The sequence below is a fragment of the Phycomyces blakesleeanus genome (genome assembly GCF_001638985.1).
Source record: "Phycomyces blakesleeanus NRRL 1555(-) unplaced genomic scaffold PHYBLscaffold_5, whole genome shotgun sequence".
NCBI classification, from domain to species: Eukaryota; Fungi; Mucoromycota; class Mucoromycetes; order Mucorales; family Phycomycetaceae; genus Phycomyces; species Phycomyces blakesleeanus.
Genome location: NW_017265138.1, coordinates 2,304,708 through 2,322,181, shown reverse-complemented (window position 1 = coordinate 2,322,181; position 17,474 = coordinate 2,304,708). Strand labels below are relative to the sequence as shown.

Here is a 17,474-nt window from a genome sequence, read left to right as displayed (position 1 = left end):
AGTTTATTGTGAAAAAAAACACTGGTAGAGTCTTTAGCAGCAAGTACAGACGAGCTTATTAAAAATATTTTAGAAGTAATCAAAAAGGAAGTTAATATAAAGTTGGAGCAGATGGCTGCCGCGAAGGAGCTTAAACAAACACTTAAAGCCAATAAATACATACACAAGGTTGACAATGTATTGCCAGATGTTGAGTAAAGGGAAAGAGCACTTGACTTCTTCGAGAGTCTAGATGCCTACAGGTTCAAAGAAGAAATCAGAATGTGCAAAGATTATTCTATAAATGCTATAAAAATCTATGAATTTTGTACGAATTTTGTACTTTTGTCTTTTGGTGTCCTCAACTACAAATTGATACGATTGGCCAAGATTCACACAAGAATTTGATCGATCAATCTGGCTGAGTACCCCCAATAGATACCATGAACCAAAGAAAGATGTAGATATTAGGAGGTTACTTGTAAACACTGTCATTAGTGCTTCTAACCATTCCTTCCAACCTTCACGTAAATCGGAAACCCTCATCCATATCGCCAAACTCAAATACCAACTGAGACACCCCATAATTTCCTAAGGTGAATACTATATCCTGCCGCCAAATTTATCAATCTAAACTGTTTAGAGAACACGAATCCTTCACATGTTAAGCATTGTTTGTGGAATCGACATCTTGCCACTGTTTTAAACTGTAGCCATATACTCACCCAATTGAAACATGTTCGTAACATTCCTAAAAACTTCACCCGTGTCATTCAAGTTTAAAGCACTAGAAGATGCTTAGAAGGGTCATTATATGAGACAAAGTCTGGCTAGAATAAAAAGAAGATGAATATTCCGGCCTGTTCTCACTAGAAAATCCTGAAGATACACTCGGTGAGCCACAATTTTTTTGAATACTTTTTAGTAGGTTATTTTTCTATTATCTTTGTTTTTGTACTGCATTGGTGACGATGGAAAAGGTGCTTTATATTAGTTGAAAACATACAGTGGGATAAAAGTAGGATGCTTTAAAATGAAAGATTCCTTTTGGACTACATTAATAGCAGAAAAGACGATATTAATTAAATTGAAATATATTTATATGTAAATATAAAAAGTGAAGAAAAATAGCACTTAATCAAAATTCGACCTTAAAGCAACTCTCAAACCTCGAAAAACCTTATAAAAAAACTCGTACCAAAATGACTTTTTTTTTACCATAGCGTAGATAAGCCATGTAGTCATTATATGATAGCGACATTTATAAAGTCGTATAAGAATAAGCTAGACTACCATTACTTAGCTATGGTAATATATCCAAGCTCATTTCATAGTTCATGTTATAATATAATATTATTTAATACCTATACAAGCTCCTGTTGAACGTATAGCTTATGTAATTAGAAGCTTTAAATGAATTGACCTTTTTATATTTTACTTAATTCTTGGCTTGATTTAAAGAAGTGTCGGTATTTTCCCTATGTTACAAACTATTCAAAAGCTATTTAAAAGCTACGTACCAATTTTACTGAACAGAATATTGACTAAACTTTTATTTCTAAAGAAAAAAGTATAACTTATTGTAATACTACTTTGGATTTTCGCATTGAATTTTCCACTACAGTTAATTTATACAAAGTAGAGCATGTGCAGAAGTATATATATATACAAATTAATATTATTTGAAGCAATTGCTACCTGTCATTCTCAAAATGATCAATTTCCTGTTAATGCTTCAATGAAGAGCTCACAACATAGTGCTGTAATAGAAAACCGAATAATGATAGACACTACCTTTTGTCATATTATTTAGCTCAAAAAAATATAATATTTTCTAAGCATCTCAATTACATTATGTATATATAAACCAAGAAACCTTGCTTTATTTTATATATTATTAGATAAAGCAAATTATTAATAATAGATATCTGAAAATAATATCATATATAAAGCTTGTTGTAACTACTATCATGTTATACAGCACAATATCCAAGCTAGAAATAGTGGACTCTTTTATATATCTGGAAACTTGCATGAGTACACAAAAAATTGATTAAAAATGTTGATTAATTCTACCATGTTTGTACCAAGTACAAAAGTGTTTTGAAGGAAAATATACTTACTACTTGAGGTTGGCTGCAGATACTTTCTCACACATTGTACTGAAAACAGAGATCTACTTATTCCCTTTAATAGCCTACAAGAATTTTTATTGAAATGAAAGAAGATTATTAGTAAACGTATATACGCAATAATATACACAGTTTAAAGTATGTCATGAAAAAAAAGACGCTAGTATATACTTTGGGTCATAAACGTGGAGCTCTAAATAATGTATGTGTGTACGTGTATGTGCGTGTGTTTGGTTATATGAATGTGAAACAGCAATCCATGCTAAAAATTGAGAATTAATAAGATTACCAAAATTGTAAAAAAAAATGTCATAATGCGCACAAACGTTCCTCGAGGCATAGCCTTCTATTGGACCTCGAGTATTTTTATTTATATATACATAATAAAATTCTCTTGTGCACAAGATGGGGTATAGTCGTCTTGGTACCAGATTTGCACAGATAAAAGAGCTTTAGTTTTAGTTATATTTTAATTTTCATTTCTAGTATACAAAGAATGACTCCTTATTGGCATTGAGTGTTGTATTTAGTATTTCTCAAAATCAATATTTGGGTTTCTTAGGTACAAAGTCAAAACATCTCGATGGTTTAACGGGGCTGAATCCTTGTGCTTTCTGTTTGAGATAGCATTTTTCGAAGCGCAAGTTAATTGGGATGATCCAAATATTCTGTTTAATTTCTCTATTCATGATGAAAGAGTGTTACCTAAACACGGATAATCCGGAGTTTTGACTTGTCGATCCATCCCGTGTCGACTGTGACAGCAGAACTTTACTACAATAGTGCCGAGTTGGGTATATTCCTAGTATAATACATTCTTGTGTATAAAAACATTTAAGATGATTAGATTAAAGTCCATATATATTACAGAAGACCAAGAAGAGTCTACTAGTGAATTTATATATAATGTGGATGGTCTGATGTAAAGTTAATATACAGAAGGATAATCTCAAAAATCAGGGGGTTCCTCTCATCTTTGGTTTCATTTGTATAGTGTCTTTAAGCCTTGTACAATGCTTGCTTACTACAGTATTCGTCTCAGATCAGTTACACATATACTCCATTATAATGTACCAAAAAACCTTGGATAGCATACATTTAAGACAGGAAAGCGTGCCCTGGGCATTATTTTAGTACATCAAATTGTGTGTCCACTGAATATATTGTTTTCAATTTGATAGTGTAACATGATACCCAGCTATGGGTGAAAATATGAAAGCCAAAAAGGAAAATTCGCTTGCTGAGAAATGTCAGACAACAGCCGAAATAGACTTTAATGATCTTTAAAAGTTAGTATATAAGCATACATGTTTCCTAACGATAATCCATACACACTCTCATCTATCCTTTGTCTTGTCCTCCTTACCTTTCCTTTTCCACAATACCAGTGCCCATTCCTAATTCCTTTTCATTATGAAGTTTACTCTGATTGCTACTGCTACTATGGCCTTGGTCGGTATGGTGTCTGCTATCCACCCAATTCACTCTTGTACTCTTCTTCACACCGCTAGCTCTGGAGAATCTTGCAAGGCTCTCGCCCAGAAGTATAATGTCTCGGTTGAAGACCTACGCAGCTGGAACCACGGTCTGACCAACTCCAGTGAGGATAGATGCCTTAACCTTTTCCCTGGTGTCCCTTACTGTGTACTGGCTTCCGATCCAAAGGTCAAGCGTACTTTGTTTGCCAAGAGAGCTGCAAAGACTACCAAGAAGTCCGCGAAGAAGACTACAAAAAAAGCCAAAAAGACCACCAAGAAAGCCAAGAAGACCACAAAAAAAGCCGCCAAGAAGACCACCAAAAAAGCAAAGTCTCCCAAGAAGGCTAGTCTTAACATCGCCAACCGCACCGACCCCAACTGCAAAAAGTATCATGTTGTAAAGAGTACCGACAGCTGCTACAGCGTTGCAAAGGTCAACAACATCTCTCTAAACAAGTTCTACAGCCTCAACCTCGGTCTCCACCACCTTGGTGATCACATCTGTGACAACCTTGACACCGGCAAGGCTTATTGTGTTGCTGTTTAAATATCCATCAATATCACTTGTAAAAAATCCTCATTTTTGTAATAGTAAAATAAATAAAGATTCAAAAAATATAAAGCAAATGCCAAACATCATCATAAATACATCTCTTCTTCCCTCCTCCTTTTTTATAAGCGCATAGATTACATAAAATTATTATTATTATTTAATCTTCATCTTCGTCCTCATTTTCTCTATCAAGTTTCTCCTTCTCCAACCAATGATCCACATCTGCAATGCGCCACCTCCATTCGTTGATTGGTTCACCCATCTCATCGCGCCCAGATACCATATCATGTGCAGGTTCAAAGTATGGAGTCTCAAAACGCATAATTAACTCTCGTCTTCCTTGGTCTTTAACCAAGACCTTCTCCCCACGCGTAATACTAAATTCCACGTCGGCATCAATAAGTACATCCACAGCAACATGAGCACCCTCCATAAGTCCTTTTGAGACGCGTGCCCTGTAGTCCTTAAAGTTTTCATCAACATCGTCCACTACAGACCGTTTTAAGCCGAGCTGAAGAGTCATCCACTCAATAAGTTCATATTTTCGAGGGTTGGTGGTTGCATTGGAGTTTCCAAGTGTTACCCAGATGTCACCCACATTGACATCATACACCTGTGGTACGCTCAGCGACACCACGTCACCCTCCTGTAAAGTCTCTTTAGCTGCTTCTGTCAGTCTATAAAGAAGTTCAGGGCTCAACATTGATTGCAGCTCAGCTGGAACAGGATCATTAGGATGACTCAAGTGGTTGGACAGGACATCGAGTGCGCGGCGGGATGCCATGCTAGCTAAATATTTCCATCGTTAAGGACCACTTAAAATAATAAGCAAACTAGGAAGGAAGGTTGCTCTTTGTTGTCTGAATATAGTATATAACACACCTCCAACCAAAAATTGCTCGGGAAAATATGAGGATCCAGTATTCAATTCAAGCATTCTATTGCATAGAAACTGACTCATTGAGTGCTGGATACCCCTGGGTAGAATGTTGAGGAATGACCATGTATCAGGAGCAGATTTGTAAGGATAATCGGGAATACGAAGTGGGTCTGTGCTCAATTTCCAAGCTTGAAACAAAGGTTGTAGCGTAATAAGTACAATTATGTACAATTATAAAGGAAAACCATCAATAGTAACTCACGAAAGTTTTTATACTGGTTTTCATTTGAGGATTTATCGTTGCATGCACCCGATGTATTAAATCCACGTGCGTAGTTAAAGCTTGGAACGAGAATCTGGGATTGTCTTGAAAGAGCCCTTGGTGCCAAATGGCGAAGTGTGCGTTGCATGGTAATCGCACTTCCTTTTCCTCATTCTTTCAACCAGGTAGGAAGAGTATGAGGGAGGGGACGCGTGTGTGACGGCGCCTTTGGTAAGATGATTGCCATAACGGGATGCCGAGTTTGTAAAATGCTCCAGGTTTTAGCTTTTCAGATAATGACCACACCAGAGGGTCATGCCACAGGGCGGAAGACACAACCACGCGAACGGAACATTAACCTGAAGAAATACTATGGATTGACGGCATCGCAGGAGAAACCACGTCCTTTAGATATTGGTAGGCAACTTGCTTTAGAGACTAATTCTCATCTCATATACTTTATTTTTATATTCCCAAGATGGCAAGACATTCAATAGTGGAAAATACTTTACCAAGATTATGAAGGAAAAGACATTGAACGGTCTAATGGAAGAAGACAATGTGCTTACAGGAGGTAAGATTATATGAGAAAAAAGAAAGCTTTTACTATTCCTTGAGAAACGAAACCAATATATCCAATCATTAGAAATTAGAGAGATTGACGGAGACATGAAGACACTGGTTTACGAGAACTATAGCAAGTTCATCAGTGCAACGGATACTATTCGAAAGGTTTATTCTGAAACTAGAAAGTATAATATATTGATTACTTATCATATATTTATATATACGAATAATGGATTTTGGACTTTTATTACTATTGTTATATTATTGGATAGATGAAATCTAATGTAGAAAACATGGAATCTGAAATGGATCGTTTGAACGAGAGCATGAATAGTTTGACCCACCAAACTACTACAATTAATCAAGCACTTGGCCCAAATCGAGACAAGATTCAACAATTGTCGAGAGCTCACAACCAATTAAAGAGACTTCAATTTATCTTTAATTTACCAAGCCGATTAAGTCGATGCCTTTCTACAGATCAGCTTGCCAAGGCAGTTAAATATTATGCGAGGGCCGCACAATTGCTAGACCATTATAAACACATGCCTGCCTTTAAGGGTATCGAGCGAGACTGCCAAACAATTATAACCAAAGTCAAATCACAAATTGAAAGCAAAATGCGCAAAGAAGACAGCGTGGAGAAGATAGCAGAAAATATCCGACTTTTGATATTATTAAAGGAGGATGTACCAGAACTACGGCAAAAGTACCTTAAATTGTAAGCTTATATTTGACCACAAAAACAAAGGGGAAAAGTTCTTATTCGAGAATTTGGGCAAGGTTAGACAGCTTTTTGTAATAGAAAAAAAGCAAGCTGGACCAGTAACTTCCGCAGAGGAATTAGTTGATGTTTACATCGTACCTCTTGATACAGTTGTCCAATATTACAACACCTTATTCGTTGAAAACAGCGAAGATTTTCCTCCAAAAACCAAACAGGTAAGATAAAAAGGAGTTGTAGTAATACATCTATAAGATATTATATTCGAGAAAGAATACTATTTGACATGTTTTAATTTTTAGGAAATAAAAGACGCCAACCAAGATCTATCCGAAGCCATTCAGACCTGTATCAACAGCTTCTTCGAATCGGTGACTAAAATCATCGCCCTTCCTGTAAGGATACCAAATGAGCTGGTATATAATAGGCTGTTGGTGCATGTGCTTATAATGACATAATAGGACAATGTAATCGAAGAGAAACGCCCTTTGAAGCAGACCAGAGATCTTCAAATATTAAATGAAGCTCTTGCTGAGAAAGGCACGAATCTATCAATGGCAGTTGCATTAGATAAGCAAATGAGTCAGGTTATAGAGGTGTGGGAGAATGAACTTGTGAACCGATTTTTGTGCACAGTTGTTAGTGGAATGCGAGGTAAGTTCATACTATGAACATATACTAGTTTTCCTGAGAGCTAAAAGATTATATATATGTATAACATCATCTGTGGGTATACAAATGTCTGCTTCTTTAGATCGCATGAGTGAGCTTATTGAACCACCTTTCACTGAAGACACACCATATGATGCATTGAGTGAAACATTGGCTCAATTTATTGACATCTCAGAGACCTGGTGCAGAGAACATGTTTATAACAATTGCTTGATACCACTGAGAGAATGTTTGCAAGAAGACATCGAACAATCCTCTTTTACTGAACGTATATCGAATGGGCTCAATAGCATGTGGCATTCCTTGGCAGAACATCTTGGGGTAAGGTTTATAAACAGCCAGTGAAGACAATTCTCTTATTATAAACTTTCTTATAGACATTTCCTAATGGTGGTGAAGTGAGCCAGTTGAACAGACACATTGTTTGCTTAGTCAGTTCACGTCTCTGTTTCGACTTTGCAGATCATATAATTGCTCGAATCTATAGTGAATTCAGCAGCAAATCAGCTAATCCGTTGAGTCGCCATGAGTCTATTGATACCATATTTCTATCAGACTGTCAAGAGCTTACAGAGCTGTTTTCTCAGACAGGCCAAACTTTATTAAATAACCAGATAATGGAGGATGGTTACGCACTCTCAGCTAAAGTCCAGACCCATTACCTTTCTCTCCAATCGAAGCCACCTACTAAGCCGTCAGCCGTATGGAGAGAGGTTTTTACAAGGCTGCAATCAGTCGAACAGCTAGTAAATATTACATTTCCCCAACCTAGTTCACCTGAGGGTCGTGATGTCTCTGATTCAGAGCATGACTATCGTTTTGGATCACTAGCTTCTACCCTCGAAGCACCACCTATTCAGGCTACTCATTCTAGCCAAAGCTTGGCTACAATGTCTTCTGGAACAGGCGAGCCATTAGGAAATGTATCAAAGTTTGGTAACGACGTGACATTGAATATGATGCACACAATCAACAAGCTGTTTGAAGACCGTGTGGATGTTTACAGACCGATTGAGCCTTCTGCGGAGGGTGCATGTGGGGCGCTTGTCCGGGTTCTCTTAAAAACGCTCCAAGAAGTGGTCCGAGAGATGTGGGTGGACTGCAATATATACCAACAGCTGCAGGTCGACGTAGAATATCTTGGAATCGCACTACGTTCTTATGCTGGCGACGAAAAGTAAGAAACTGGTTTTATTGGATAAATTCAGATATTTATATATACATATTTAATCTAGAACAAGCTCTGCTCTCCGAGATATTGTTTCCGGAGCATATATGCGATGTTCTGACCCAGTATCTATAAATGCAGATGTAAGTGGAATTGCTTCTAAGCTTTCAAACAGTCTATTAATACTTTTATAGGATCTTGAGCGTATGTTGGCTCATTAAACTAAAGTAGTCACTGTCGCACAAACGTAATAAAAAAAAGTCGGACGGGGAAATAAAATGAAGGCACAGAAGGGCAGGGTGTGGCCCTTTCTTTCCTTTTCTTACTCTATTTTTCATTGACTGATGACAATAGCGTCTCCTCGACAGACGTCTATCGAAAGACTTGATTATCATTATGCAGTAATACATGCTACTATTCTGGCTAAACAGAATGCTGCTAGTGGCCTTATGCCTGCTTCTGTAGCCATCACAGTGAGTAAACAAAAACACACACATATATATTCTCTCCCCTTCATACTATTGTATATAAAAATATCTACGCTCGTACAGAAATAGCCTCGCTAAAAAGGCATCCACGTACTTTCTACTAGAGTCATGGAAATTATACCGATGCCTGGGTGCGGTAAGACCAAAGACCTGCTCTCAAGACGATCCTCATGGCCATCGAATAGCGATAATGTATATTCTATATATGCCGTCTATGGATTGGCATTGGCCTATCGACGTATAGACGACGACAGCGGAAGAGCATGTAATATATTTACACACGCATATTTATATATACGTCCAAATATGATTATCTGATATGTTTGGGTCTTCATAGTCGAGCTGGAGCATGCAGTTATCAAACTGATGCGAGGGCTTTTGTTTGCCATGATGCGCCAAGCCCACAAAGTAGAACAGTTCAAAAAGACGCAGACGCTAGATAATGCACTCCATGCCAAGTACAACACAGATACAGGTGAAACAGTCGTGGGTGACTTTGAATGGGGGCATTTGCAAATCGACGCCACAAGTATTTTCTTGGTAGCCCTAGCAGATATGACTACTAGCGGGTTGATGATAATTTATACGAGAGACGAAGTAGACTTTATCCAAAACTTGGTATTCTATATCGAGCGTACGTAATCCTTTATTATTATTTGTTTATCATCCAAATGGCCTCACCTGGAAATTTTAAGCTTAGGAGCCTACCGTACGCCAGATTACGGTATCTGGGAGCGAGGAAACAAGATCAATCATGGACAGCCAGAACTCAACTCTTCTTCTATTGGAATGGCCGTAGCTGCACTAAGAGCAATCAATGGTATAAATCTATTTGGTACTAGAGGCGGACCTTCCTCGGTAAGTTATAACTATTGCATAACGTACTTTTACAAAATCTTTATAGCTACTAATATTTAATCAAGATAATCCACGTTCTCCCGGACGAACTTACTCGGAACGTTACCACGCTCCACAGCTTCCTTCCAAGAGAATCAAATTCCAAAGAGATTGATGGTTCAGTGTTGTCCATCATAGGCTTTCCTGCTTTTGCTTGCTCCGACATAGATCTTATTAGGCGAACCAAGGAAGAAGCCCGTCTGAAGCTAGAAGGAAAATATGGATGGAAGCGATTCTTAAGGGACGGCCACCAGACCGAACTTGAAGATACATCGAGATTATATTACGATGCCAACGAACTCAAGCAATTTGAAAACATCGAATCCGAGTGGCCTCTCTTCTTTACATACCTAGTGTTGGATGGTTTATTTACGGGGAATGTTGAGCAGGTCGAGTATTATCGGCGGAAGCTAGAACCTCTGATCATTGATTCCAAGCTTCCCAGCTCGCTTGTGTCCAAAAACAAAGGCAGCACTCCTTCTTCCCCCGCCGCTTGGGCAACTCCTCTTACAGTTCCGCTGATTCCCGAGTTGTATTTTGTACCAAAAAATAAGATTGAAGCCGAAAAGAGCTCCCCACATTCACAGACGCGTGTTCCAAATGACAATCTCCCTCTTGTATGGGCTAATTCACTCTATTTCTTGGGAAATTTGATGTATGAAGGTCTCCTGTCTCCTTCCGAAGTCGATCCCTTGAATCGTAGTCTGAATTCAACTAGACCTCCTAAGGATAGTATTGTCCAGATAGTTCTGTTATCAGAAGATGAATCTTTGCAAAATACCTTATCGTTGTATGGGCTTGAGACTCAAACTATGGATCAAATATCATCTACACTGACTGTACTACCAGCACATGCTTTGGCAGATGTTTATGCTGGTCTAGGCATGAACAGTAAACTAAAAATGAGCGGAAGACCAAAAAGGTAAGACGATTAACTACCACTTCTGTAGATATTCGCCCAATAATTTTTTTAATTTTTTTTTGGTTCATATAAAATCAAATAGACCTATAGGTGTTCTAGGAACTTCTCGATTGTATCGTATTGAAGGCCATGTGTATGCATTCACACCTCATTTTATGGATAACGATGAATTTTATCTCAACTCTGATCCTGACTACTTGGTCTCTGCTTTTGAGAGTGAGCTCATTTTCACCAGTAAACATTGGTTCTATCCTGGCCGTCCCACCATAGTTGTCTTACTTTCACATGCCCTTCTGGGTACCATGCGTACACTCCAATTATTCGATTCTAGCTCAAGTCACAATACATCTACTCAGTTATCCCGCAAAAATCTTCTCAACTTCTTTATGCAATTGCGTGGAGGCACCTGCAACGGTGTACGAGTAAGACTCTCGCGTTTATCAGAAACCATCAATACTAGTAACATCGAATCTCTTGATTTCTTGATATCTAAGCCTGACATTGATTGGAAAAATATTCTTTTGAGTGCCCATGCTTCACGCCGAAAGACGCTACATCGAAAGCTGGGTTACAGTGAGACGATGACCCAGGCCAACACCCCTGGCCACAAGACTCCCAAACGCCAGAGCTCAACGTTTCAGCAAAAATCCTTCTCGTCCTCAATCAGTCCCCTTGATGATAGCCACTTCCAGGAACTTACCCATGCCCTTACTCGCCTAGCCTCTACAACTGAACCTCCTTTCCGCCTCAAGGATCATGAGACTGTGTCTGTCGCACGAAAGAACAATCACGATACAGCGTTTTAAACCTAAAATTAGATACTCTGTGAGGTGGGCATCAAGAATACTGCAGAATTTTTAGGCTGAAATCAGAAATTTACTGACTCGAGTTTATACAGAAAATGCATTTCCCGAGTTGGTAAATGCTACTGTCCTGTATATGTAGCCTAGTTTAAGCCATTATATATATATATAAGCCTTTTATATATCATTTAAATAAAACGGTTTCGAGTGGCATTAAAAAGTGCACCAGATTCTAACAGTTGCAGACACTTGTCTCATAAACTATTAGAGCATAAATAGCGGTTTATCTAAACCTGAAGTCCCATTTTTTATTATTATTGTTCGAATGGTTTGGTGAAGCGCTGAATATATATATATATCCGTGAAATAATTGTCTAAAAAATTGGTTAAAACATTTATTTAGACAAACCACTGTGGATGAAGAAATCTAAAATTTCTATTTAACTTTACATATTCGACGAGTTTACACAAACCGCTATGGATATTCTAACAGTTTTATTTTTCCATCACTCTATGAATAAGGCTCAATATGGTAGCTGGAACCATGTTTTTTTTTGAATGTAAAGCACGGTGTCATGTTCATAATTTTGGCTTGATCCTTGTCATTTTCTGGAAACATGAGTAGTAGTGTTATAAGAAAAGGTGAAAATAAATGTGGTCAAAATAAAGAAGAATGCGTTTCTGGAGGAGTAATACTGTCTTATTTTGCTGAATTGTAGGCTATTAAACTGATAGATTGTTCCAGGGCACGATAATGATAATGATTCGAGAAAACTAATGATGTCGCCTGAATTTCATTTTTATTCCGTCCAAAAAAGGTAACTAGAACATCTGAAAGTTAATTTTGATTCGCACAGAAAAAAAAACTAACATTGGTTCACTCTTAAGTAGAAACACTATAGTCTACCTAAGCCAGCCCCGACACAATCGTCTCCTGTCTCAGAGATGCTGGCTCTAATTCTTGGAGACCCAACTCAATTTCATCAGGCTATTCAGAGTTTGGAACAATCAGTCAATCTTTATGATCAGATTGGTAATAAAAACTTCATGACCCTAATGGTTGCTTTGTTTGGCATTCTTGAGTATAGCAACATATGTACTTACTGTCAATTCCAGATTTATTACAATACTTGGCATCTTGTGAATCAGCGGAAACCTATATAGAAGTGCTTGATGCTACAATCCGAGAACTACTTGAAGAAGTGTACCTTAAGTCAAGACGTCTTCAGTATTGGTCTATCGCTCGACAGGCAGCAGGCCTCTTGCACAAGAATGTGCCATCTCTTACTATTAATATCACAGATCTTATCATTCGTCAGAAGCAGATTAGTATTGGTTCGGGTGCAGGGGAATACTTGATTTCAACTCCAGTGGGACCCGACGCCTTGAATGCTATGCTAGCAGAACATTGGTAAAGACACCACAGCAAATTATCAAAATAGTTTCTTATTAATTGGTTTCGATTCCCATAAGCACTGAAGATGTCCGTGAAGGACCATTAGTCCAAGAAATTTTGATATATCTTGGTAGCTTTATCCGTACTCAGCCCGACATGTTTGACGGAATCCTTCGCCTTCGCACACATCATATTATAATTGCTTTGCGCGAAGAGGTACGCCGTATGAATCACTGTGATGAGGAAGAAGCGGTAGAGCAGCTATTGCAACTATCCCCATTTGAGCTCAAGTCCCTACTGGCTACTATTCTTTCACCTCATCTGTGTGATGTTCCAGCCATTTCGAGACCAGAGCGTCGACGTTTGTCAATTGCTAGTCTCCAGGCACCAGAATCATCAAGTTCGATTCCAATCCCTGTTCAAGAAGATGTGATTGTGGTCCGTGCACAGTCGGGTGGATATCTGGACGGCAACTTGGCTCGTGCTGATATCAATGGCATGGTTCTTACAGCCGAGGGCCGTGGTGTTCATGTTTGGTGCATCGATCCGGAAGAAAGAATGCTTACTGAGCACGCCTCATTTGATACACATATCTCAGAAGATGCCAGTGAATCGTTTAGCAAATGCTTGGAGGCTGTGAAGCCAGGATTTATCGTAATCGTTGCTTGCAAGGATGATATGGCTGAGCATATTACTTCCTCTGCTCTCTTTTCACTAGAAGCTCTTGGAAGCGAAAAAGCCCGTGATATACGCCATCGCGATTCGTTTGTTTTTATCAACAAAAAGGGTAATAGTTGGACCTTTAAATCCCACAGAAATAATATATATACTTATATATTAATTGTATTTATTTTAATAGGTGGTAGCAGAAAGGATATGATTGAGGTTCATGCCCCTGCTGGGAAAGGGCCAACAATTTGGGTAGAGAAACGTATCAATACCACAGTAGACACAAGTAATATCACTGAAGACAACATCAACAGCTGTTTCCCTAATTCTAATGGCAAATGGCATCATCGCCGGAAGAACGACGGTGCCTTGAATCGTGTTCCACCACATTTCTTTCCCGATACTTGGAAGCTGCTTGACCGCTCTCAGGGACTAAAGATCCATGAACATCGGCTATTGCGTGATCCTACTGTACTTGAAATGACAGCAGAAGAATTCAACTTTGCACTGGCTGTCGAAGGTTTCTTGGGATGGTACGCTGACCCAGCAGAGCGCCAAATTGCAGTTGAGACGTTGACTGTGATGGCCAAAGTGCAACAACGAAATCCAGAGATGAAGACCATGGAAGCAATGATTGATTTACCGCTGATTATGAATACAGCTATTCGTATATTTTGGGAGAAATGGGTCTACAGTAATCATCGCCTACATAAGTGTCCACTTCTATCACAAGGACCTGAATATGACAGACACCGAGAATTAGCGGGAAAATTATTCTACGATCTACCTCAACAGGGCACTGAAAGTACCTTTTCTTATCTTGCCAGAGCTATTCTTAAAACTCTTCCATTTGAATTTGACTATAACGAAAGCAACTTTTTATAATGAACTAAAAGAATAAAAAAAAAAGTTAATTTTCTATCTGTTGCATTTGTTCTTTCTTCAGTACCAAATTCTCTAGCGAATGACTGTTATTATGTGACAGTGTTTTATAGCATTTCTGAACTGACAGTTGCTTCTAAGAGTTGGTAGTTTTTTTTTCTCTGCTCAATCATGGTAATCAACAGTGTCAAAATCAATTTTTACAGTCGATGCTTAATTTAGTTTTTCTTAGCAGGATAGCAGCGATTATGAAAAGCAGCGTGAAGCCCGCATCCTTGAGAATCAGTTACTTCTGGCCAGCTTAGGCTTGGACATGTTAGATACAGTTGGTGTCATTTTAAGAACAAACGAATACACGCATCTAACATAACTTCATAGTTTTCGGGACCAGAGCAAGGAAAGAAGCGCAGCTCACCTAGTCAATCTTCCAAAAAAAGAGAAACAATTACCGAACTACGAGTAATATATTATCAGTATTATTAGAGTTTTTCTTGTTCACTAACCAATATCATGTTTTATCAGCGCTCTCTCAGGGCTGAAGGTTCCCCAGTTTCATATGAATTTTATACCTCTTTCAAAGATATAACATTTCGAAACTACATTAAAAAAGGTCGCTCAGAGTTTGCAGACTCATGCCATCAATGCAGGTAACACATTCTAAAACAGACAATACTTCTTTGTGATAGATTGCTGATTGATGGATGGATGCTGGCCAAATAGAACAAAGTCTGATTTGAAAAAGGTATACAATATACATCATATAGACATATGCTATTTCATTAGAATATGTATTAAATCGATAAGCTTGGCTATTTAGGTGCAATGTACAGCGATTAGGAAATACACAGGAATGCGTTGCAGTTTTAAGTGGGATAAATCATGCCTGCTAAAGTACAGTAGGTAGATAAGCCTGTATATCTGGGCATATTAACCAACTGTAACGTGTTACTATGATCTCAATAGACCAAAAGCTCAATGTTGCATTAAATAATCCTAAATGGCGTTGTCCAGTGTAAATATCGAATTATTGAATTACGCTTAAAGCCAGATAAGCATGATATTTATACAATTTGTAGCTGTGAAGGTCGATGTGATTGTTCTCGATGCCGAATCAAGCGAGGCCTTAGACCTTATGGTAATTCCTGGCGAATTATCAGGTGTACGGACACAGACGATGAAGATGAAGATATTAGTGGTGATAAAAGTGTCTCTATTGAATGTAACGAAGACGGTAATAAAGGTAACATGAATTCTTATAATAATGATTTGGATGTTATTTGTACTGAGCTTGTGGATTTTAATATTTAAACTTTAAAGCTCAAGCTGCGCTGTTTGTGGTAAGTTTATCCATATATTTCTTGACCGTTATTCTAATTTTGCTTCATGCTAATAATCGGTGACATTTATTCTAGACAAAACCAATTGTCCGTGAACGACGAAAGACTGCTATTTATAACCGCAAATATAACTTTTCTAGATCGATTGAAGTTCCAAAAGAAAACAGTATGGATCATTCAAAGAAGGCTACGTATTCATTAAAAAAGGAGACACGTCCCTTAAAGATCTTAATTAAGAATTCTTTAAAGTTAGATTCTATATTAGATCAAAAGATGAAAGATTTGACAATGAAGATATCTCAATAGACAATATTCTCGTATGCATAATTTAAAGATAGCATTGAAAATGAAACTTTATATGAAAATAAAATAAAAAATAAATAAATAAAAAATCATTATGAAGCGTGGTGTCCAAACTCTATCCATAATTTAGGTACATTTAAGGAATAATAGACGCCCCGCTTTGGCCTATCCGGGTACCTGTAATAGGATATCCGAGTAACAATCTTAGCTCCGAAGGATATACGGAAGAAGTTTGGGTAGATCTTTTGAAAGGAGGTTGGAATATGAAAGCATGGAACATTGGTGAAATGAAGGCTATATAGATCTCACGAATAGAACACTACATAATTACTAATATAATATAGTATAATATCTATGTACATATACATAGAAAACTGTACAGCCTTGACATTTTTTTTTTTAATAATTATACACCAAGCAATTTGCAATTGCATGTGGAGTTCCGATTTTATAGTTATAGATACCTTGTCGCAACCTACAGATATTTTGCTCAATAAAATTACTTGCTAATTAGAATCAAAACGGAAGGGTGCTCAATGGCCATAGCTAATTTACATTAAAGAGTATTCTCCTTTGGATTTGTAGCCAATACATAAGGAATACGTTTACTTTCTTACAGTGAGTGGCTTTACCTCCTCATGTAGATTATTTGAAAAACAAGAGTCGTTCCTTAAATGAAATTTGATTGGATTAGCTTTGTAGTTATTTACCATACCAATAAAAAAAAAGCGTGGTTTCTGTGTGACACACTCATCCAATTTTGCTTTAGTTGTCTTTTGTTGTGTTTCAATGTGCTACAGTGATTTTCGGTCAATCCTAGAGTATCAAGAAGCACTATTTTCTACCTTGGCACCTCTAAGATCGGCACTATTTTAACCGATACCGCTAGACCTCATATTAGTGTCGGAGAACGTAATTGAACCTGGAGTTCCTTCTCTCAATCTCTTAACTCTCTTCCACCCCTTCTCTGGTCTTTGAAATGACTATTTTTGGTAATAATCGTCAACTCAGTCCGGTTTATCCAAGATACGGAGGACCCGCCACACCTAATCAAACGGCCACTTTATTACTAGCAGAATCGGAGCTGCACCTACGTCCCCGGTCTCAATTTGTTTGAAACCAAGGTATCTGCAAAAGACAAAGCTTACCGGAGCCTATTGTTTATATCTGATTATTGTAATAAGAAAATCTACAGACACATTGTGCTCGATTCAGAGGTAAAGAAGGCCATTTTTAAAAGAGATAAGACGTAATTAAGATAGTACAAGAGTCCAAAAAAGAGTTAGTAGAGTAGTAAATAATAACTGTATGTTCCGATATATATATCTATATAAATATTTTACAGCATGATAGCACGTCGTA

The 17,474-nt window shown here is 37.8% G+C and overlaps 6 protein-coding genes across 6 annotated transcripts; 4 read left to right on the top strand and 2 right to left on the bottom strand.

The window, feature by feature from the left end:
* Positions 1 to 228: 228 nt before the first annotated feature.
* PHYBLDRAFT_165672 (hypothetical protein) lies at positions 229 to 1,224 on the bottom strand (the record flags this gene model as incomplete). Its single annotated transcript, XM_018435277.1, has 3 exons — positions 229 to 570; positions 986 to 1,031; positions 1,178 to 1,224. 3 exons carry the CDS (start codon positions 1,222 to 1,224, stop codon positions 229 to 231), a joined length of 435 nt encoding a protein of 144 aa, XP_018295223.1.
* Positions 1,225 to 3,524: 2,300 nt separating this feature from the next.
* PHYBLDRAFT_79000 (carbohydrate-binding module family 50 protein) lies at positions 3,525 to 4,213 on the top strand (the record flags this gene model as incomplete). The annotated part of the gene is made up of 1 exon (XM_018443409.1): positions 3,525 to 4,213. The coding sequence occupies one exon, from the start codon at positions 3,525 to 3,527 to the stop codon at positions 4,134 to 4,136; it is 612 nt and encodes a 203-aa protein (XP_018295222.1). The 3' UTR covers positions 4,137 to 4,213.
* An 86-nt stretch (positions 4,214 to 4,299) lies between these two features.
* PHYBLDRAFT_68010 (hypothetical protein) lies at positions 4,300 to 5,432 on the bottom strand (the record flags this gene model as incomplete). Its single annotated transcript, XM_018441873.1, has 3 exons — positions 4,300 to 4,931; positions 5,025 to 5,210; positions 5,285 to 5,432. The coding sequence occupies 3 exons, from the start codon at positions 5,430 to 5,432 to the stop codon at positions 4,300 to 4,302; spliced, it is 966 nt and encodes a 321-aa protein (XP_018295221.1).
* A 155-nt stretch (positions 5,433 to 5,587) lies between these two features.
* Positions 5,588 to 8,686, top strand: PHYBLDRAFT_79002 (hypothetical protein). Its single transcript, XM_018443410.1, has 11 exons — positions 5,588 to 5,858; positions 5,931 to 6,016; positions 6,124 to 6,572; positions 6,603 to 6,634; positions 6,657 to 6,793; positions 6,878 to 6,991; positions 7,037 to 7,229; positions 7,330 to 7,568; positions 7,625 to 8,424; positions 8,483 to 8,558; positions 8,610 to 8,686. The coding sequence occupies exons 1-11, from the start codon at positions 5,804 to 5,806 to the stop codon at positions 8,634 to 8,636; spliced, it is 2,208 nt and encodes a 735-aa protein (XP_018295220.1). The 5' UTR covers positions 5,588 to 5,803; the 3' UTR covers positions 8,637 to 8,686.
* Positions 8,687 to 9,439: 753 nt separating this feature from the next.
* Positions 9,440 to 14,509, top strand: PHYBLDRAFT_32569 (hypothetical protein). Its single transcript, XM_018439997.1, has 8 exons — positions 9,440 to 9,537; positions 9,604 to 9,761; positions 9,827 to 10,722; positions 10,805 to 11,388; positions 12,642 to 12,936; positions 12,999 to 13,144; positions 13,259 to 13,359; positions 13,849 to 14,509. Exons 1-8 carry the CDS (start codon positions 9,459 to 9,461, stop codon positions 14,473 to 14,475), a joined length of 2,886 nt encoding a protein of 961 aa, XP_018295219.1. The 5' UTR covers positions 9,440 to 9,458; the 3' UTR covers positions 14,476 to 14,509.
* A 473-nt stretch (positions 14,510 to 14,982) lies between these two features.
* PHYBLDRAFT_165666 (hypothetical protein) lies at positions 14,983 to 16,115 on the top strand (the record flags this gene model as incomplete). The annotated part of the gene is made up of 7 exons (XM_018435276.1): positions 14,983 to 15,119; positions 15,193 to 15,214; positions 15,290 to 15,368; positions 15,436 to 15,484; positions 15,549 to 15,712; positions 15,790 to 15,809; positions 15,885 to 16,115. The coding sequence occupies 7 exons, from the start codon at positions 14,983 to 14,985 to the stop codon at positions 16,113 to 16,115; spliced, it is 702 nt and encodes a 233-aa protein (XP_018295218.1).
* Positions 16,116 to 17,474: the final 1,359 nt, after the last annotated feature.

Excerpts from the sequence above, each read along its gene's own strand:
- PHYBLDRAFT_32569 (XM_018439997.1), top strand. The coding sequence starts at position 9,459 with ATGACTACTAGCGGGTTGATGATAATTTATACGAGAGACGAAGTAGAC. Across the intron at positions 9,538-9,603 it reads CTTGGTATTCTATATCGAGC|GAGCCTACCGTACGCCAGAT; the intron begins GTACGTAATCCT and ends TTTTAAGCTTAG. Across the intron at positions 10,723-10,804 it reads ATGAGCGGAAGACCAAAAAG|ACCTATAGGTGTTCTAGGAA; the intron begins GTAAGACGATTA and ends AAAATCAAATAG.
- PHYBLDRAFT_79002 (XM_018443410.1), top strand. The coding sequence starts at position 5,804 with ATGAAGGAAAAGACATTGAACGGTCTAATGGAAGAAGACAATGTGCTT. Across the intron at positions 6,794-6,877 it reads TTCCTCCAAAAACCAAACAG|GAAATAAAAGACGCCAACCA; the intron begins GTAAGATAAAAA and ends TTTAATTTTTAG. Across the intron at positions 7,569-7,624 it reads CCTTGGCAGAACATCTTGGG|ACATTTCCTAATGGTGGTGA; the intron begins GTAAGGTTTATA and ends ACTTTCTTATAG.